The sequence below is a fragment of the Pterocles gutturalis genome, unplaced genomic scaffold (assembly GCF_000699245.1).
Source record: "Pterocles gutturalis isolate BGI_N339 unplaced genomic scaffold, ASM69924v1 scaffold43092, whole genome shotgun sequence".
NCBI lineage: Eukaryota > Metazoa > Chordata > Aves > Pterocliformes > Pteroclidae > Pterocles > Pterocles gutturalis.
The window spans coordinates 14,731-37,375 of NW_010109289.1; the positions used below are offsets into that span (position 1 = coordinate 14,731).

A 22,645-nucleotide genomic window follows, 5' to 3' on the forward strand; every position below is an offset into this window, starting at 1 on the left:
TTAGACTGTGGGTAAGTTACAGAAACATGAGTATTTATCCTCAAGTGTAACAACAGACCATAGAAGTTCTATGCAACAGCTCCATTTACTTGATTTGCCCTCTTGTGGCAGCATGTCCCAAACGAACCACAGGACGCTTTTTTCCATCTTTTATCAGCTTCAATTCTACCATTATTCCAATCAGTATTTTATTTCAGAGTGCAACGTAAAGGACAAAAGCTATCACTCTTCCCAGCATGACTTCTCAATCCTTGTTAAGGTAAACAACTTCCATCTTTTCCCTCCAGACCCTCACTGAAAGTTTTTTTTCTCTCTCTCATAACAAGTCAGTCAGTGATTTTCCCAATTTCTCAATTTCATTATTTCCTCTTGAAAGCAGAGGTAACACAGTGATCCAGATAAAGAAATCACAAAGATGCGGAGGGTTTTTGGCCTTTTAAACAGATGCTGTTTTACAAGACCATCTTAAAGGTGCTAGCCTTCAGTTTGGCACGTGTGTACACACACATCTCTTAAGCACAGGCCTCTGTAGCCACCCAGACTGAAGCCTGACCTTCAAAGCATGCTGCAGCTACACATTAGACAGGACCACTGAACATACTTGTTTGAAAAACAAAACACACAGCAGTGAATAGAAAACGCTTTCTAACTAGTACTTACAGAACCTGAAGTCACTGTGGGATAATGGTAGAGCCACAACTTGAATAACTTAATCAGTCAATGTTACCACAGCATCTGGCAAGTTTTTGTAAATTGTATCTTTTTAAGGACTACCTTATCTCCATCCATGAACCTCTGCTTTTCTGTGATATTCAGAATTTCAACGGGCACATCAAGTTCAGATCTTGACTCGTAAGATATGCTGCCATCATCATTGCTTACAACTCTCCCTTTGCGGCCTGTCATCTTGAAAAAGAAAAGGGAATACAAGCTCGTTATAGCAATACCAAAATTATCACATGACCTTTTGGTCTTCAATGATGCTTCAAGCAATGATGCTATTTATTCATACACTGAGCTTCAAATCGATTTAGTAATTTACTTGAAGCGCAAAACTACGTTAGAAAACCTGGATTATTTTTTGGCTGATGCCCTTATCTGCTATGTTGAACACTTAGAGGTAACTCAGGGAATCAAAAGCATAGCAAAGCACATCTGTGCAGAAATGGCGTAGTATTATACTGCTGTCCATAAGGGATATACCAAGAGTAGTAAAAAAATAACTAAGAAAATAAACTGACAGCTGAGATCATCACTGACTTTAACAAGGTCTTTTAAATCACAATGATGTTTCTACTTGATAAAGACAGGTAGCTTAAAGAGATGTTTCTAAAGTTACAGAGAAAGAGAGATAACTTACTACAGCTAGCTGAAGAAATACACTACTATAAATCAAAAGAGAAACTAGTTTCTTCTTGGGTAAATCATACTATCAGTCTCAGAAATAACCTATTTACCAGTTTAGAGCTCTTCTCTGTATTCTAATAAAATCAAGTTTTCTTTTTAATTTGGAGGCATTGAGCAAAAATAACCTATCCTCTTATCCATGCGAGATCACTGTCTAGAACTGCTAAACAAGTTCTCTTTAATAGATACTTAGGTCACATGCAACCTTGAAGAATGACAACATTGATTTACTGCAGCCAGATAATGTATGGCTGCAGTAGGAAAACCCATCAATTTTCTCTTCATGTGAACATGAGCCTACCTCTGCAACATTTTCAGGACCACCCAGTTCATCTATAAGCTCATCCAGTGTATTAGGTGGAAGATCCTCAGCCAGCTTTTCCAGCTTATCAAGCAGTTCCTTTTTCATTTGTTGGGCCCTTTCAACAGCATCCTGACTTGTTACAAAGCTGCTGTTTGTGTTACTGTTTGCTGAAATTTAAGAGAGACTCTTTAAGATTTAGAATTTCACTGCCTAATTGCTAAGAAAAGTGAATCAACGCCAAAGAAACTAATTCTTACCTGACGTGTTGGTACTAGAAGTGGTGGTACCAACAGTGGAAGTAAAACAGCTGGGTCGCTTTGATCCGAGACCAGAAGCTAGTAAGGCACTTTGAATAGAATCTGGGTCTATACTTTTCTTCTTTTTCTTCTCTTTATTTTTTTTATGCTCTTTTCTAATTAACCAGGGATCTGAAGTTAGATGAAGTTATTTTCAGAAAGTTTCAAGCACTGACTAAAAAGCCATCCTTTCATTTGAAAAGCTACATTCTTGTTACAAAAGGTGATTTACAAAAGTTTGAACTCTAGTGTGCAAAATCTACTTGAATAAGATGCAAATCAACATTCTAGTACTAATTCCAGTCTAATTAGAATTAAATGACATGCTTATCAAACACTATTTTTGGCTCACTGAAATGTTTAGGAAAGACTCCATGCTTGCTATCTGCAAGTAGAGCTCCTTGCTTGATGAAACACAAACTGTCTTACCATCTTCATCATCTTCACTGGATTCATCTCTGAATGGGTTGAAGTCATCATCATCTCCAGAACTCAAAAATCTGGAGCTCTCATTGTCACTTTCTTCATTGTCTGAAGCATCAGACTCACTTTCACTCTCATCAGAGCTGCTACCTGCAAGGCCACCTGTTTTGCGAGCTTTTTTGGCTTCTCTGCTTATTTCTTCACCTAATTGTATCACCATCCCAGAAGAAAAAAAGTTAGTTTATACCTTGTAGTCTACTTTTGAGGTTTTACTGCCACTGCATACAAACTAGAAAACTACCCAACTTCTAAAAATAAAAATGTTTTCAAGAATCTACTCTTAAGTTTTAGGTAAGAACTCTATCCCAAGTTTTTTGTATGATTACCTATTTTTTGGCAAGAATATAATCAGTTTGGGAAGGGGGGTGGTATTTGGCTTCTCTTTACTGACCCTCTTGAAAAGGAAAGCAATTATTTGCTTGACTGCATCAGGAAGTGGTCTGACACATGCAAGGCATTTTGGGATACAGTCCCATACTAGATCAGCCCAATTTTGAGCAAAGAACCAGAATGTACAGGGTATACTGCTTCATCAGCCGTTCTAAAAATCTATCAATAAATATTTTTAACAAAAGTCTTAGAGACTTGCAATATATGCTCTTTCATGAATGACTGTACCGATATTTACATTCCTGTATTTTTTCCAAAGTTCACTCTTAGGCAACTCTAGAACTGCCATTTCCACTATGGCATTAGTGCAAGAACCTAACCATTACCTTTCCTTTTCTTTATTTTGTTCTCCTTGCAAGGGCTGTCTCTGGGTGAATTGTTATTACTTTGAGCAGTCAAGTCAATTCCCAACAAGCTAAACAGCTTCTTCCTGTCAGGAGCTGGAAAGTGCTTTTCAATAAGAGACTGGAATACTCCTCTGTTTAAGAAGAAAAGAGTTCTTCAGTCAAATTTACATTTATTTAAAGTAGAAATCTGTAACATTTTAACAGCTTGCTTGACTTCTCTGAAGAATTGCTCCTTGTGAATGTTATTACACAAGCACTCTGTATAAGTATCATGCATATTACTATATTTTTCACTTTCCTAAAAGCAGGAGACATTTACCTTATAGCATTGTTACTTATAGCCTGTTAATTTTTTTTTTTTTTTTAAACCAAGCGGTATCGCTACTGCCATTTTCTTATTGTTTAAAGTTTAAATGACAACTTAATAAATTAAGATCTTAAGCAAGGTAGCCCCAGGATTGGACCTGGCTCATCTGATAAAAGAGGGAAGTCATGATTGTAACTTGCTTTTGTATAAATGCAGTGTACACTTGGCAAGTCTTCCCGTCTTCCCTGTTTGAGTAGAGCAGTACCAGCTGTTCATGCATGAAAACATCATTTCAAAGTGCCAGTAGAACTAGGAACTAACCAAGGGTTCACTTGAGCAACACCATCAGATCTTACATACAGGTAGCTTAAGTAAAGAACATCGGTACTAAAGGATATCCAGCTTTGTGCCTTGATGCATATTTTACACATAAAAGGACAAATTACTACACACACCAAGCTGGACTAAGGCTAGTTTTGTAAAGGACAGTTCTAGCAAACATCTATCTTACTTTGCTGTAGAAACGAAGTCATTCAGTTCACCACCACCTTCCTCCAAAGCTTCTAATGTTCTTGCTTCTCCTGTCGACTGCAGGCCAATAACAACGCACTACAGAACAAAGAAATACAAGGCACTGTCACTAAGATGACTGACTTAGAAGTTCATTTTTGCTTGAATTTCAGCTCATTAAATAGCTTCAATACCATAAAGTACAAAAGCATGCTACTACATCTGAAAATACTTCTGCTATTAAAAAAAGCTAAATAGCTTTACATTTAACAGAGATACTTAAAAACAGGTCTTGATCAACTTACTTTCCCATTCTTGATTTCTTCCCGAGCTAGCTGCACCACCCTCTTTACTTTAGACGCTATGCAAAGGTACTTGAAAAACCTCTGATGAGCTGACCAAAACTGACCCCACATGGACTTCTTCATTCGTTGTTCTGCATCAATAAGATCGGCTGCTTGTTGAAACCTCTCTCTAGCGCTGACCCACTGAAGAAGAAAATGTTAATTTCTTTACATGTCACATTTCAAGGCTACACAGGTACATTGTTTAATATCCAAATAAAAACAGAAGAGAAGTTTAAAGTTCCAGTACTATGGGACTGCAAGACAAGGAAACTCATCATACATCAAACAAAGCTCACAAAAATACAACGATATCTATGGCTTCGTAAACTCAAAGACAATTACTCTCATAATGAAAAGCAGATACATTGACATTACTATCAACGGAAACATACACAGTACTTCCTAATCAGCTAGTTTCTCCATTAAAAGTTAAAAAAGCAAACAGCACTGCCCATAATTAAATATAAAGCAAGATCCCAAGAAAAGAAAAACCCCACTGCCTTCATTTCTGCAACATTTTGTTATCTCAATTGTTTCCAGATCAAGTAAAGGAAGCATTGGACAGAAGTTTAATGATTCTTTTAAACAACATTCATAAAGCTGTTTAAGGACCCTGCCCATTTTAATCTATGTCCTAGGAGTAACTATTTTTATCTAACACAGCAGCGGTAACGTACAAGCAGAATGTACGCTCAGGAAAAAAGACACTCAGTTTAGCATATGGACAAAACAATTCAGAACAATATGAAATAACCAGTGGGCGAATAAACGAAAACATTAAAGGGAACCACAGCTTCAATGCTTCAGATTTGATCTGCCACATAATTAAAACTATCACCCTGCATTGTTTAGCTACAAGCACCACTCCACTGCTTCAATGAAGAAGTGCAGGCAGCCTGGCTAATGTTTTGCAGCTTGTTCTCAGCCCAGTTGCCCAAAAAGGGAGGGTGGGAACACAAAAACATGACCAACAGGTGAACAGTTTCATCTTAGGCAATGATGTCCAAGGTCTTGAGTACTGCCAGAAGGCAGTGGATTTGGTTGATACTGGAAGATGCACCCAAAACTGCAGCTTTTATGACTCAGAACAAGAATTAACAGCTTTTTCCGAGTCTTAAATGGAGAAAAGGACCAAGATGAGACAAGAAAATGCCATTTCTGTCTCTCAACAGGCAACAGTACCACATGCGATTTCAGGAGCATTTAAGTTTAAACCAACTTCAACACCTCAGAACTCTATACAGAAAGCATATTTTAAAAGGTGTTCTTACCAGTTTCACAGATTTATTGTACATTTTAACATATTCCTGTGAAAGCAGAACTTCATCAATTTTGAAAGTTACACCTGAAAAGCTCAACTGTCTTGCTATGTACATTCCTCTCAGCTTCATATCCATAGCAACTATTTCCATGGCACCAACACCTCTAAAATAAAGGAACAAATTAAGTCAATATTAGAATTTTCAAGAACAAGGATTTATTTAAAAAACCCCCTCAAGTGCTTTAGAAGAAAACAGCATGCTTATAAGTGTGAAGGAGTAAGTTTTCAAAATCACTAGTACTGTTTGGTTAAACACATCCAGTCAGGGGGTCTTGAAACTTAACCTTCACATAAAACTATATCCCTGCCTCGTGAGTATTAAGTGTATCACAAGAGATACAAACACTCAAACAGTTACTTTTTCCCAAATGACCTAGCATGCATTAGGATTCAGTACCTTACAAACTGTAATTGGATCATGAAGTTGGTCCAAATATAACTAAATCTTGCATTGCAATTTTATAAACTCCACTGAAGATTTAAAATAATGAATACAAACTGTATTAAGCTATTCAGATTTATGCTGATATGAAAATAATTAAACTAGTAGGTAACTTAAGTTCTTTTCAACAGCAACACCCCTTCAGCAATACTTTGAGAGAACAGAAGTCAACTGCAAAGCTAACCTACTCACAAGCTTGGGCCTGTAATTTCCATTTATTGCTCATTTGATACGTACTCAGTAATGAACTGGAGACTACACTTACATCACGCATCATGTAGACGGTATGCAAGAAGATGCATACTAAGCCCTACTGTAGCATTCTAAAGTGTTCAAAATTCTTTTTAAGTAGGCAAAACATAATATATTAAGATGCTCACCTACCAAGGAATGTAGCAGTTGCATTTTCTCTGACCTCTTACATTCAGTTTTTTTAATAAGTTCTGAAATATGAAGTACCTTGCAAGAGCATACATAATTTTTCTGAACTGGGTTCTTATGCCAGAAAGCATAAGAACAAGACTTCCTGTTAAACTGCCTAAGCTGAATGCATAAACATTAGAGGGCTTCTGCACACAGTGAGACATCAACTATACTGAGCATACTCAGTACATACAGTGTTTTCACTACGAGCAGCAAAATATTTTCATTTCCTAACACCCACATATCAAGAGGGCTATCTTCCCAGCAAGCTTGTAAAGCTCTGAAAATTTTCTGTGAGCAAGGGAAAGTTCCATTTTTTTACCACATAAAATAGAATACATTTCTGCTAGATTTAGAAGCTAGAGTCAGAAAGTTCTCAGTGTGACACAAAAGTTCGCAGAGGACTATGAATGAGTGAAGACAGGGGAAATGGAAAGCAGTCAATCACAACCATATGTGTTCTTGCTATAGCTCTTTAAAATATTACCTTCTTTCAACAGCTTGAATAAAATCGCTGAACTCCCTGAATGGAGTTCCTTCACCCCATATTCCAAGACGGTTCATATATGCCATATTTCTTGGCTCAGATGCACCTAGGAGAAGAACACACTCTGTACCACTGCCAGTAAAAACACAGAGACACATTTAATGCAAACCAAGTAGTACACACCTGTGGCACTAGCATAAACGACCCTGGCTTTTGGAAGTTTATTCTGAAGTTCCAACACAGCCAGACCTGTTTTTGTCGGTTTTGATGAACCAACAGGACACAGATTCTTGGCTTTATGACACTCATCAAATACAATCTGAATCATAATTAAGGAAAAGAAACCCAACTTTGTCCCACTTACTTTTAGAATGGGGAGCTAAACCAGAAGACAAGAAAATCTAATAATTACAATAGGTGGCAGCAGTAAATTGTAAACTCAAAAAGACACTAGTAATATTTTTCACTAAAAACTCTGGGGAAAAATATTTATCTAGTAGGTAATTAGAGCACAGTTACCAACACATGAGTTCTTTAAAGTGCTGTTGATACCCAAAAAATGTTTTTGAAAATTCACTAAAAAAAATTCAGCGTAAACTTAAGGTTCATATTTTAATGTGTTACTTATAGAAAAAGCAGAAGCTTCACTCTTGTACCAGAGTTGCATGGCAACAACATGAAAATTTGTAAAACTTCAACTATAATGTCAGAGCATGCACACAATCAATTACTGTCATGAATAAAGAACAACACCTAAATATACCAGCAAATAAAAACTTTTTTTTTAAAGACGCAAGCTTATATAGCAATGTGGTTAGAATCCACTGAACTGCAGAGAAAGGATACAACTCCATCAAAGTCTTCACCACACCAATGAAGAAGTTGCTTTAATCTGGTTTTGTATTTACCACCAGACTGACTTTCACCAATAAGAGAAGAATAGGTAGCAAAGATGACACCTTTCTTCACACTTCCATTATGTTTGGAAGAAATTTTCCCATACTTGAACTGCAATAAAAAGATAAGAAATCACAGAAATTACTCTAGAGAGATCCCTCCTCAAACCCACCTACTGAATGATTAGGCATGCTGGTGGCCTTAAGGTGTGTCTACTCTGAACCACCTGTATCCCTACAGCACGATTAGGGCATAGGTGGCATATGGTGATGTGGTTCAGGGTTATACAGAGCCTTACTTAGGTACTTAAAGACACTAGATCTGAGGCCTCAAAAGATTTAACAGCCACATTCTTTGACTACATGGTTTCCTTAACTTAAATACAATTAAGACTTTAGTTTCAATGTATCCCTTAGAGCTACCAGGTCAAGTCTACTTACAGCTGCTACCGTAAATGACAATTTCTAATGCTTTGCTGTATTTTAGAAATGAAGACTTCACAAAGCAAAAATACTAACTTAAAAACAAACGTTAAGTTCAGTGAATTCAGCCAGTAATCACACTTCACAGTTCATATAAGCAGCTAATCCTGAGCAGAGGCACAGTCTTCAAAAGTAACTTCACACACTACCGCCGCTTTAATAAATTACTGAGGAGGTCTATTATTCACGTATTACACACAAAATGTATTACATATAAAATGCGTGCTGGGAGAGAGAAAGGAAAAAATTCAAATGCTACAAAGTCTGAAAGACTTATTTTCTAGAAATGGAAATACTCTACTAGCAGTGTCACTAGTAGCTTGAAGAACAATGTTTAAGAAGAATACCACATGCTAAGACTTAATCCTACAAGGGGCCTATTTACATGATTAACTTAAAGGACTGAGTGGTTCTTCATAAGATTAAGGCCTGTCAAACATGACCTAGACAGCAAATTTATTGAAATTAGTACATTCTTGGTCTTAAAACAGTCAACATGCACAACTTGTCACACAAGCGTACCTAAAGTTTTGCCTCAACTGTACATAGTAAAAAGTTTCCACACCTTGTTTAATGAATGAACCAATATGTTTTTTGCTCCAATATCTCTCAGATCTCTTTCAGCATCGTATTTCAGATCATTTGACACGCTAAACCTGAAGATACAAAAAGCATATAGTCTGTAAGTTACAGCAGAAGTTCAAAAATCTGTTGCTAGAACATTTGTCAGAAGACATTTTACACTGAATTTAAGTACTATAGTCACTACAGTGTCTGCTCTGACAAACCCTGATACACTTACCAGACTGCTCTTTTTCTGCCTAACAAGTAATTTTCATAGATTATTCCAGCTATGGTCCTTCCTTTTCCTACACCAGCACCATCACCTATCAAGAATCCAGCTCTGTCTCCATTGGGCAGGAATGTTTCATGTTGCTGCAGGAGAAAGAACAAAGAAGTTGTACCCATTCTCCAGAACACATCCCTGTGGATTGTCAGAAATGAGCAAACATAAGAAACATCCCCTTAGATGAAACCAGTGGTCCACCCGGTCAAGCAGCCTCCTAATGGCAGGAAGAGGTGATTTTATTTAGGGAGAGCACACAAGCCTGCTTTATGTGATTCATTTTCCCCTTCTTCTCTCAGCACCTAGAACTGCCATACATATTTCTCTAATCCTTTTAGTGCCTACTAACAGACTGGCTGGTTTTTTTAACCCACCGATATGCAACTCTGTAGCCTTTTGGGGCAGCAAGACCCCGACATCCACTGCCTGTGTAAAGAAGTGCTCTTCTATTCATTTTAAACCAATCTCCTACCAGTTTCACCAAGTTCTGCTTTGTTCTTGTTTTGGGAGATGGCACTGCTTTCTTGATGATGTAAACCTTGATTTCATTCCCATTCATTTTTCTCCTCTCCAGCCTGAGGCATCCCAGCCTTGTTAATCTCTTTTCATGAGGCACCTTAGTTGTCCACCAACTTCACTACCTTCCTTCCTGACACAGAATGACATGCAGAGAGCTGCACATGCAACATCTGACGTGGGCCCACTGAAGTCTAATACAGCAGCAAAATAACACCCGGTCTTGTTCTCTGTATCCTTCTCAATGATGCCAAACAGTGTTGGCTTTCTTAGCCTGTTGCTACTGCAGCCATTAGATTAGTTCAGAGAAATAAAAATAATGACGAAGATGTCTTTCCTGAGTTTTAAGACAGTTTGAGATCAGCATCACGGAAGTGGCTTAGACAAAGCTCTTCTAGGTGCATTACCTCACATTTATCTGAAGCTCACCTGCCACCTTCTAATGCAACTCAGACCTTTAAGCTCTTATTATTTCATCTCCTTGCAAAACTGACATAGCTGTGCTTGTCATGTAGTTCTTCCTTCTTAAATTCTATGTTAGCTTTTAAGCTGTACTAATGTCTAGCATACCTGGGCTGCGTAAGTGATTGCTTCAAGTTGCAAAGCTGACAACCAGCCACTATCAATTGTTTCTTCCGATATTGACGTCTGGTACCACACATCAGGAGGAGTTACACTGGATAACGAGCTGGTTTCCACTACTGGGTCAGGATGACGTAGACCAATTTTTACTGGTTGAAAAGGGAGGGGGAGGAAGGGAGAAGATGAAAACATAATACAGAGCTCTGTTGCTGCAGCACAGGTTATTATATTTACAAAACAAATTACAATTGTCCATCGCAAAGGCTGAACTCAAGAACAACGATGTTTCATTGCAACAGTACATCAAGTGTTAAACAAACCGCATTGCGTACAAAGGAATACATTGACCTGAATGCATACAACTGCAATCTCAACTTTATTTCTCTTCTCACTACCTTCCCCCAATTTTTATGAAATTAGACAAAATTCAGTTAATAAAAAATTAAAATATTTGTGTACTTGACATGTTTCAAGAAAAACTGGTCTAAACCTTGCCTTCCCAAAAGGTCAGAGGCAGCCTCGAGATGCCAGAATCACAAAAGCAACATTCTTCTCACTATTTATATAGTGCTGGTTTTAAGCAGTATGAGAGGAGAAAAGATTTAGAACAGACATGGTTTAATTGCTGACAGATCTCAGTGACAATAAAAATTAACTATTTAGCTACAAACTCCATGCAAAAGTTTTTGCCTTGCTTTTACAGCAGGTCAGCAATGTACATAGAAAACAAGATGACAGCTTTTTGTCACTGATTACAATAAAAAAGAGAAAGGAGAAAAAGAGGAGACAGGAATTAACAGCTGTAAAATTCACTTTTTTTTTTAAGAACAGCTCTAAGAAGTCAGCCAGGAACAATTTAGGAAGAATGCGCTTAGGGTAATTTCACATCAAAAGACTCAAAATGGATTCTTAAGTGTAGCAGTGACTACTTAATCCCTTCAAAAAACTTCCACTCACGAGGCACAAAGTGTCTTAACACAGGTAAAAAAAGCCTGATCTTGGTTCATCACTTATATTTATGAAACAAGTACAGCTCAAAGATACACTAAAGTATTCCTTTCCTATTAAAAAAAAATAAATCTGTTTACCTTCCAAAACTAAGCACTATAGAACAGAAAAATTTCCTAAGAAAACCCACCACAAATTCAGGTTCTTTTTCCTTGATTCAGATAGCAACCTATCTGCTTTTTGGTGTAACTAGAAGATTAAATAACAAACTAGCTCTCAAAACATCTCAGCCTTTTGATACGAGAAAACTTTAGGCATACATTTTATTGGCATATACTCTGCATAAGTTTCTGCATGGCCCATTTCTTCTTCATCTTCCTCCTCGGGTTCCTCCTCCTCTTTTACTGCTGGCACTTTCTAGAATAGAGAAATACCTGCATTAGTCAAACAGCACATCGCCAGTACTCTGTGTCCTGGCAACTAACATGAGAAATGAAGTGAGCAAACTTGCACTCAAATGTCTTAACACAAGTACTAGATGAAACTACAAACAGAAATGTAGATTTCTTACACTCTGACTGACCCTTCAAAGACACAAATTTAAGGACTTCCTCTCCTTTGCAAGATTCAAGTCCTCCCAACTCACATAAGCAGAATTAAGAAACACTTTTTACAGCGTTTTAAATCCAAACTATGACTTGAACTGCCTCGAGAACACAACAGCTAGTTAACAGCCAAAATCCACCTTTGAAGTACTCCCATGAAGTCTTCCACAGCTGCACATTCATTATGTAAATTCACAACTTCAGGGAATAGTTACAACAGTCACAGTTCTAGCTAGTCTCTGGAACCTGACAGTTATCAATTTTTCACTGTGATCTTGATCAATGTAAATGTATGAATATTTTTATAGTACCTGCTAGATGAGAAATCAAAAAGCTTCCACAATTACTAATTCAATGTTTAATATAAAAAGTAAACTCAAAATCCTTCTCTATGCCCATCACTCAGGAGCGCTGTTCATCACAAACTTCAGCTTGATTCTAGCTGTCAGTGAAGATGCTGGAACTCAAGTGTTTATAGCAACACATGTATTTTTATTAGATTGAGAATACTGAATGACACTCAAATTACATCTTAAATCAAACCACCCAGAAGGTCATCTATGCTTGAGAAAGTCTTCTAGTTCCCTTGTGGCTACAAATTGGGATAGTTTAAAAGAAAATGTCTTAAAACGCAGAGCAAGTGGTATACTTATCAGTTTTAATTGGAGCACACCCTTCTTTATGCACACAATGAGGTTCTGTTAAGGACAATAATTTCCTGAAATTGTCGTTTGCTATACATGCAGTCTGCTCTACAGACCTGTTAGCTTTAGTCATCTAATCAAGTATTCATCCAGTAGAGAAACTAACCTTTTGAAGAAACAGATGCACTCGGTAATTCTACCACATAAAAGGCATATATGAGTAACTACCGAAACTAGTCACAGGTGGTTGTGGCCAACAAAACATACATTTAGCAAATTAACCATTTGTACTACTTACCATAGTAGGTGAAAAACTTCTCATTTTAATATCATTTATCCATATTCTTGCTACCTCTTTTGTGGAAGCCTCCTTCTTCACCGCACCATTGCTTAGATCGGCTGCAAAAGAAAAGCTGTGTTTTACAGAAATTCCCTCCAAACATCAACTCAAATTAACATCCTTCTCTATTAATGAGCTGGAAGAGAAGTTTAAAATGTCCAGTAGCACACTGATGCTGCAAGAGCACAACCAGTATTTTCATCCAAATTAAAAAGCCTGAGCAAGGAGTTAAATGCTGTTCCATCTTTGACTGAAAAAACTTCTCATGCAGTACCATCTGACACAGTTGTGTATTAGTTTCAACACTTAAAACAAAATATTTTGGACCTTTACCAAATCTATACATAGCATTTAGAAATACTGCATCTTGTGAGCCTTTGAAGTTTAACAACAAACCAGAAAGCCCAGTATTTCAACATAAATGAACTTACCTGGTCTGGTGGCATTTACCACCTGAGGAGAAACTACAATTATTTCTGTAAAACAAAAAGTCAACACTTTGGACTCAATTATTTAAAGTTTACAACAGAATCCTTCAAGAGGATGATTTGTTAACTTTCCTGTCCTCAGCCACATTTGGAAGTAACTGGCAATAGGGCTCAACACAGAACTCAAAAGAATTACACAAGGAGAGACATAAAATATTGAAAGCAGCTGTCAAGCTTCTGTCATGTTGGCAGTCAATACACATAATAGGTTTCACATAATTGCCCCTAAAAAACAATTAAGACAATTGCACAAATAAAGTCTTCCTCAAAGAGGCTGCGAATTTAACTTTGTAGTATTTTCCAATTTACACTCCTGCTGCCTGAATTACATAAAAAGACCATGCTTCCTTCCAAGAGCTTCTGTGTCCTTGAATTTACTACAAGTATTTGTCAACTTTTTTTTAAAGCATGAAGAAAGATCCAGAAATGCAAGCACACAAAAAAGATTAGAAATGCCGTTCTAGCAGTTGCACGTCTCTTTTTCACTTAATACAGAAGCTACGGATTCAACTATTTGCTGCAGCTGTGCCACTACAACAGCTATTGTGTATTGATGGTATCTATTACTTATGTGCTTCATTTAGCACAAAGAGGATAAGTCAGTCTTATAAAACCTTTCCCCCTCCTCTTCCTCACTCCTTTACTCTTCACCTCAACTTCAATTGGTGTATCAACTTCAATTTTTCTCAACCACTCCATAACAAAAAGCAATGAAACAAGGAGGCCCATTCTAACAGACAGTTTCATTTCTTGTGCACTCTTATCTGCATATAAAAAATAGGTTATTTCCAACCCCGCCTATAAAAAAAAAAAAATCAGTAAATGTTATTTCAGAGGCAATGAAAATATAGTAATCCAGAAAAAGCCTGCATACCTTTCAGAAAAAGCAGCAATAGGATATTTTCAAACTCAACTAGCCTAATCTTAACCTCACACTAAAACCACAGTAACTTGAAAGAATCAAATCATAAAAATACACACACATGCAGCTTTACCCTTACATTAAGCTAAGCATATCAGCTGTCCGCATATTAGAAACAACATACAAGGAAAGACTATGGAAGGAATCACAAAATGAGGATTTGGAGTGTGCTAACAAAATACTCGTGAAATTTAAGTTAACACCACATTTAAGTAGTAACATGTAAACAAAGAGCAAGTTTTTAGGACTTAAATTTTTAAACAATAGATCTCATGCCTCCCAAGAAACATACAGGGACAGACACTTTCTTTCTCAGGACATGCTTTACAGAAACACCCCATCATAGAAGTCCTAGCATGGACTACAAATCTAGTTTGAGAGATGTCAAAAAAAAAAAAGCACTCATTTGTCATAGTTCCACAGCAAGTACACAGTAGAACAGAAACTGATGTAGACTCAGGTAAGATAGCTAAATCAACTTAAATTAAGTTTGTGAATTAATTTTACCAATTTGCCAGCTGCAATCTAAAATGTCATTTTCCTCATTCCTTGCGGTAAATCAAGAGCTTATTTTTTTTTTTTTAAAGCCTGTTATTTTGTATTACTTCACCTTGAATTCTAACACTATTAAATTCAGAATAGAATTTACCAGGTTTTCTGGACCATTTCATTTTACCGTGACTGTCTGCACATCTTGTATTTTCATTGATTAGCAAAGATCTTCACATATTATTTCATTGTTTGTCTACAATACAGTAATTATGAAGAAAGAAAAAAAACTCACTTGCTGCTGTTGCTACTGGCTGGGCAATATTAGGAGGTGGCTTCAACTTCATGAGTTCATTAAGACTATTATTCTTCAGCAGATCTTTCAGCTGAATCTGGTCCTTTGAAGGTGCAGTGGTCAAGGCACTGCATACTGCTGGTGCTGCAACCGAGGGTCGAGTCGTTGTGCTGGTCTGAATGATTTTTGCTACAGTGATCGTCTGCCTTGTAGTTGTAACGGGTGTTGTTTTTGCCATTACTATGGTAGTCCCCAAAGTTGGAAGCTGATTTATTTGATTCAGCACAAAGGTTGTGGTGGATGGTGGTTGCTAGCAACAAAGAACCAGGGAAATTTTCAGAAGACAGCGGGGGAAAAAAGCAGACTATCAGCCTTTCATCTAAAGCACAGGAGTCATCAGTTTCTAAAGGACACTTATTATAAGAAATGTCTTCACATAACATGCTGAAGATGCTAAGTAATTATCTTGTGGCGCAACAGTCTGAGCAAAAAGTGTCTATCAATATGTTGCCAGATGGATTTTTGAATGGTATTTTTAAAGTTTTATTTAGGGTAAGGGAAAGGAAATTAAGGTACATAGTTCAGGTATAGGAGTCAGGTGTACACAACCTCCGTATCTCCAGAATTTGCATGCAAGGGAATTAAAAGGCACATGGGACACCTCAAAATGTTCTTCTGCATGCTGCTTTGTCCTCCTTTGTGCTCTTTGTCACAGAGATCATATCAGCCCATGGGTACGCTGAGCTGTAACAGTCTCAAGACAAGCAGAACTGAGACAATGGCCAACTGGCATTTTACAGTCCCACCTCCTTTGTGCCACTTTACTAATATACTGTATTGGGTTTACATTATAAGGTTTTGGTAGCAGGGTGGCTTCTGTGAGAAGATGCCAGAAGCCTCCCCCAGGTCCCACAGAGCCAGTTCCAGCCCACCACAAGATGGACACACTGACGGCCAAGGCTGAGCCAATCAGGAATGTTGGTAGCATCTCTGCAATAACATATTTAAGCAGGGCTAAAAACCGCTGGTGCAATCAGCAACTGGGAGAGAGAGTGAGAACATGCAAGAAACAACTCTGCAGACACCAAGGTCAGTGAAGAAGGAGGGGAAGGAGATTCTCCAGGCACCAGAGCAAAGACTCCACTGCAGCCTGTGGCAAGGCAGGCTGTACCCCTACAGCCCACGGAGGCTATCAGTGGTGCACTTATCCAGCCTGTAGCTCACGGAGGACCCCATGCCAGAGCAAGTGTTTGTGCCCAAAGGACACTTGACCCTGTGAAGCGAAGCCCACACTGGAGCAGGCTTTCTGGCATGAACTGTGGCCATGCAGGGGACCCACGCTGGCACAGTTCATTCCTGAAGGACTGCACCCTGTGGAAAGGGCCTGTACTGGAGCAGTTTGGGAAGAACTGCAGCCTGTGGGAAGGATCCAGGTTGGAAAAGTTTGTGAAGGAGCTGCTGAAGCAGGAGACAAGTGTGAGGAGGAGGGAGTAGCAGAAACATGCAACAACGCTGGGAGTGAAGCTGAACCCAGTTCGAAGGGAGGGGTGGGGGGAAGGCGTTTTTAGATTTGTTCTTATTTCTCATTATCCTACTCCATTGTTAACTGGCAATAAATTATTTTCCTCAAGTTGAGTCTGTTTTGCCCACAACAGTAACTGCTGATTTCCCTGTCCTTATCTTGACCCACAAGCCCTCCATAGCATTTTTTTCTCCCCCTGTCCAGTTGAAGAGGGGGACTGATAGGGCAGCTTAGTGGGCACCTGGTGTCCAGGCAAGGTTAAGCCACCACATGTACACATGCAAAATCCTGAAGTTCCAGTTCTTACCCGAACATTTAATAAGGCTGGAGTTGATACAGTCTCTGGTTCTTGTTTCACAGCAGCTGTGGCCTCAGTCTCCAAGCCTAGTTCTAATGCACTAAGTGGCACTGACTGCAGAGAAAAGAAAGTAAAAATCAAGAAACACATTAGCAGGGAAAAAACCTTAAGCCTAAATATCCACTGACAAAATGGAAGTGAATGAGGAAGTCTTAACTGTGCTCATCAACAAAGGTTTCACTGAAAAGATTAAGTGGTTGATTTCACATTCAAAGAAGCTAAACATACAACACCTTGTCAGTCAACTGTGGTGAAAAAAGTAATTAGTTTTGTGACATCACTGTTCAACATACTACTGTTCCCAGCCTATGTCTGAAATGGTTATGTTCATGCAGATTGGATACTGTCATGGAGCTTAAACACCTTATTATCACACTTTTTGCACATTTACAGGAGAGAAGATAGACTCCAGTGACATTAGAGCTCTCCATGGATACATGACAGCATGCCCCCACTTAATGTCCAGAAGTTAAGTATATTTATGCCTATACTGACCTCAACCATGTATTTCAGATTGTTTTTTTGTATAAATGTTTAAACTTAATTAGCAAGTCATTTTCTAATCTCAGTACTACAAAGCAATAAATTTATGAAAACTCTACAGTCTTTAACTGTTTGCTACAGACACCACCCCCTTCTCCACAATATATCAAGTAAGCTCTTATGTCCTCTAGCAAGTGACTATGTTCTTGTTTTAACCTGCTGAAAGTTGGTGCTGGATTTGCAAGAACCATGTCCGGAGAGTCAATATCAAATAGATCATTTGGACTGATTCCACTCTCACTCAAAGCAGCAAGCAACAAATCTTGTCCTGGCTCCACCATCTCTAAAAAAATTAGAAATAGAAATACAAGTTACATTTAATTTTTGGCTTATTTTGTACACACACACACTCACATTTAAAGTTCCCTTTCCCGGATGTAACGGCATACGCTATGCAGTCTCTCGTATATGCAGAGTTTCACTTTTAGTTTTGCTCTGGGTGTTTTATTCATTTGGAGAATTTTTTTCCCTCTATTTTGTTTTTAAAAATCTTTTCAATATATCCACCACATTTAGGAGCAGGAAGAATGAAACAGTTTACTACACAAAATGCTACCATTCCCACAAACTTAAAAAGAAAAAAAGATGCCTTTTCTAGTCTTCACTGCACTACATTTTTAAGCATTACAAGAAATACCAAGAGACAGAAATGGTGAGACTGTATTATGCTAATGATACGTCTTTGTCAGTGAAGCACACTGCACGAGGGAAGCACAATTAAAACTAATTTAGTTTATCTTGTAACAACAAGTTAGCGATAAAAAGCTTAAGGAAAGCTTTTATTTCTTGCTTGCCATTACATTACGTAGTAATTCATTCATTGGACAAGTTTTGTTTTGCATGGTGGAAAGAACAAACCTTCCACTATTAGAGTATATTAACTACATATTAAATAGGGCACCAACATCAGGTCAGACTCCCTTATCTGTAGGACAAGCAAAATTAATTTCAAAAAGCTACTCCAGACAGTGTAAAAACTTATTAAAAAAGACAAATAGTCTATGTTTTAAGATTAAGAGGGATGATAACGTGTTTTGCTTTCTGAAGAAGGAAGCCCATTTGCCCAAGTACGAGGACAAAAACGGAATGAGTCCAGATAACTCAAGCTGTTGCTTATATATTCTAAGGTACACCTCAAGTGGAAATTAATTTCCCTTATTCTCCACACCCCCTGTCATGTCCACAGGTAACAAAAACCATCAAAAAAATAACAAAGCAGAACGCCTACTCTAATGCAGATAAGAGGACAAAAGTATTTATTGGCATTTTAGATACACTCATTCACAGACTCCAAAACAGCATTCACTTGTTTATCCTTCTCCACACCTACAGCTAAGCCACATCCAGCTGGTTGGTCACACACGTTACTTGGCATGTTTGGCTCAACAGGTAATTCTTGTAATATATAATGCCTTGGGCACTAATTCTTATTCTTCCTAGTTTCAGTCTGTCCAATAGCAGGCAGAAACCTTCTTTTAGTGGACTAATACCGAGACGGTGGCACCACAGTTGCAGTAGTGGATGTAAGGTACTGGGACAAGGGGAAGACAAACTTTTAAGCACAGATCGTACCACCCAAAAGAATACCAAAGCAATAAACAATAACTGGTGGGACTGCCACTGGCCACACACAATCCCATTAAACACCACTTGCTGTGTCAGAACTAGACTCTACTTTTTTTTTTAAAGGGCATTTGAGGTGATCAGATAAACTAGCAGAGTGGCCTAGTTTGCAGCTATTGGGTACAGAAGTTAAGAAAAATTAAGACATCTAGCAGATTTAATTAACACGGCAGCTCCTTCAAAGGATGTCACCTCCCACTAGTCTGTTCTTAGAACCCTGAATGGGTCAAGAAAAATGAATAAGAACAGGCTGTTAGCTTCACCTTTCAGAAGGATTAAGCCTCCTGTACCAAAAGGGGACTACGCATATACATTAATTGGGCAGGAGAAATCCTTAATTCTCATCAGACTAAAACACTAACATCATATCCAAGTTTAAAAGCTTACAGCATTGTTTACTAATTAAAAACAGGTGAGAGAAGAAAGATTAAGTCTGCAGATGAAGTTTTAGCTTATCAATACTTTTGGTGTTAGGAACTTCAGAGCATCCATGAAGGTGAATGTCTCCACAGGGGGAATGAACACAGGGTTAGCTTGCCAAGCCAGCAGCTCCAAAACCCTTCACAGTTGGAACTTTACAGTATCACTTTGGGAAAGAAGCATATGTAACACCTTTGCTCCACACGGTCAAATAAAAATGTCTACAAGCAGAAAGGAAAAAAATGTCAGTTATATCATTATTTAGCCTTCATGAAGTTTTGATCACATCACCTCTAGACAAAGCATGACTAAAACTTAGGCGAGAGATAAGTGGCTATACTGAATAGAGGCACAGAAAGAAGCTTGGGGCTGTTGACTTAAAAGAGATCGAGGACAAAAACATTACCCAAGATAACTTCTACTCTTGCAATATACGAAGGAAAGGCCTTTCTACAAAGTTGAGACTCAAAGCAAAACCAAGGCTAGAAAACACCCACCCCAACACCACACAAAACCACATCTTCCCCAACCATCCTAAAATGGTGCTGCAACCTATCAAGTCTCTTTCAAGTCAAGTTTAACATATCCATGCTGACACCGAACTCTACACTTTTAACCTTAAAAAACACAATGGCTTGGATTAAGACAGTCTCATCAAGTTCAGAAAAAAAAACATTCCTAGCAGTAATACTTTAATTGCTTACTTCAAAGTTTTCACTAGATGACTAGTGACAGAAACTAGTATAGCAATTCTTACAATTCCAGCAGAAGTACTTTCAGTTTAGAAGCATCCCTTTCTCAGCAGAGCTGTTTTCACAGACTAAATCCCCCAGCTGCATCTCTCTCATGCTAACCCCAATTTTTACTGTCTTAAAAATTAGTAGTTGTTAACAATCCAGCAAAAAGCTAAGTAAAACAACAGCAATTGTTTGTCTGTCAGACCATTTTGGACAATGAAAGTTTGACTAGTTTCACTTATTTTGTTTCTGTACACTAGAAACAAAGCTGCATTGTTTGAAATGGAACAAAACGAATTCTGAACTTCTAGAATTTTTACATTAAAAATCACTGAATAGTTAGCACCAATTTTAGGCTTTGTGAAACTTCCAAGCATCAATGCTGCCCTCCCCCCACCCTCTAATTTCTCCTTCCCCCTCATATAGTTTTAATTTAGTAAGGAAATTAAATGAGAAAAAAAACAGAACTGTATTGTGATAGCTTAGTTTATTTTTTGTGACATCACACTAGTCAAGCCCAAAACGTTATCAAGCTGAAACAGCATCATAATTTTACAAGGTAGGAGGCTCCTTAGTTAACATAAGTGAAAGTGACTTTTATCAAGCTCTACAGCTCAGCTTTGGCAATACTATATAAGGACCTGTTTGTCACATCTTAAAAATCTCCAAAAGAAAATACTTATTTAAGAAATTGTGAATATTGCAAGCTGTTCCCTGAGCATTTCACCAGTCGAAGAACTGCTCTGAGCATGCAGAATCTTGCAGATAAGGTTGTCTATGTTTAGTCAGGCTGTCCAATGTCACATCAACCTGTTAGATAAAACTAAAAAAATATATTTATAAAGTTTCAACAATTGTTGTATCTCAATTCTTTTCTTCGTGTTAAGAAAAAATATAAACTGCTGCCATTTCAATAAGGGCTATCAAAACACACCAGGCATTTTTGTGAGGTGCTCTTCTGCTGAAGAATACAGCCTCCAACTTCAATAAAAAACACAGTTTTGCTACCACTGCACATTATGTAAATAATTTCCAATTTAAAGACACAAAACCAGAATGCCACCTTTAATATCACGTCATGTATCCATGCCAACCTGGCTCTCTCCCTCCCTCCATTTTAGCTTTGGTACAAAGAAGCAAAACAAAAAAGAGAGATTCTAAAACACACGTCAAGCAACCTGCTGTCAGTTTCCCCTAAGATGGATAATGGTAGAATCCTAAACATTGAAAAGGCTTCTGATTTCTGGGTCTGTGAGTTACACTTTGTAACACTGTATACCTAAAGTACTCATTTAAAATCATAATGAACTAGGGAATTACAATGTAGCCCACACCAAACACCACCACCACCTAGGCACCGGTATTCCCAAACCCTTCAGACAATGGGCGGCTGTAGCGTACCCAACCTGCGAACTGAGGTTTTAGTGCTTGGCCTGGGACACTAAGGTAGTTAAGCAGCTTTTGTTCTCCTTTTATTGGAAGGGTTTTTCCCACTGGATTTCTGAGGAATACATGGCACTTGAAGTACACTGAAAGGCATTTAAAATATCACACAATTTCTGAAGTTGTACAGAAAAGACAGATATGTCCCCCAAATTCTCTGGCTGTCTAAACTGAGAGCTATTATTGACCTAAAAATGTCACACTTCCAGTTGCAGCTTCTCACAACAGAGGTGCAAGGGCTGCTAACCCCACACAACAGGATTCTCTGGATATCTAGATGGATTCTGCTCATCTCACAGCCTTTGGCTCCAGAAGGCAGCCTGGGTAACAACAAAAAAGAAAAAAACAACCAACGCAATCCTTTCCAGTCCTTTCAAGTCACCATCCATCCAAAGAGTAAAACACTAATTACTGAACTCGCTCATCCTTACAAGCTCTAACCTCAGGACTAGTAGTTAACATTGCATTGAAACATACAAAGTCAACTTTTGACTTTTGTGAAAACGATTTCAATCCTGGAAAAAACATACCAGTTGTTCGAACACCAGTTACCTCTCAGAAGTCAAAACTTTTAAGGACATGAGGTACCATTCAGGATACTGTGGGATTCAACTCTGCCTCAACGCTGCCTTACGACCATTTTATAAAATTTACAGTAGTCAGAATACACAGTCTAAAAATGAGAAATTCAGAAGTTGATAAAGAGACTGAACAGTGCAATGATTTGGCACTAAATCAGCTTTCAGACTAAATGGTTGGAAATGATAACTTAGTCAGCAGTGAAAGTTTTTAAGCAAAAACCCACAAGAGATAACAACAATATCAGACCACTAGAACCCTTCCTTAACTTTGGCCTGGGAGTCGGTTCTAGTTACATCTC

General features: G+C 38.0%; 1 protein-coding gene across 1 annotated transcript in view; it reads right to left on the reverse strand.

Moving 5' to 3' along the window:
- Positions 1–17,823, reverse strand: part of SBNO1 (strawberry notch homolog 1 (Drosophila)) — a 25,737-nt gene extending 7,914 nt beyond the window's left edge. Inside the window, exons 1-19 of the mRNA XM_010072921.1 lie at positions 17,682–17,823; positions 16,949–17,049; positions 15,120–15,429; positions 12,884–12,984; positions 11,657–11,753; positions 10,377–10,537; positions 9,246–9,379; positions 9,009–9,099; positions 7,911–8,072; positions 7,248–7,383; positions 7,065–7,170; positions 5,663–5,816; positions 4,350–4,532; positions 4,046–4,143; positions 3,207–3,358; positions 2,437–2,634; positions 1,969–2,139; positions 1,709–1,878; positions 775–906 (exon numbers count right to left, since the gene is read on the reverse strand). Coding sequence (XP_010071223.1) covers positions 775–906; positions 1,709–1,878; positions 1,969–2,139; positions 2,437–2,634; positions 3,207–3,358; positions 4,046–4,143; positions 4,350–4,532; positions 5,663–5,816; positions 7,065–7,170; positions 7,248–7,383; positions 7,911–8,072; positions 9,009–9,099; positions 9,246–9,379; positions 10,377–10,537; positions 11,657–11,753; positions 12,884–12,984; positions 15,120–15,429; positions 16,949–17,049; positions 17,682–17,823 — 2,799 coding nt within the window. The remainder of the gene's footprint in view (positions 1–774; positions 907–1,708; positions 1,879–1,968; positions 2,140–2,436; positions 2,635–3,206; positions 3,359–4,045; positions 4,144–4,349; positions 4,533–5,662; positions 5,817–7,064; positions 7,171–7,247; positions 7,384–7,910; positions 8,073–9,008; positions 9,100–9,245; positions 9,380–10,376; positions 10,538–11,656; positions 11,754–12,883; positions 12,985–15,119; positions 15,430–16,948; positions 17,050–17,681) is intronic.
- Between the last annotated feature and the right edge of the window lie 4,822 nt (positions 17,824–22,645).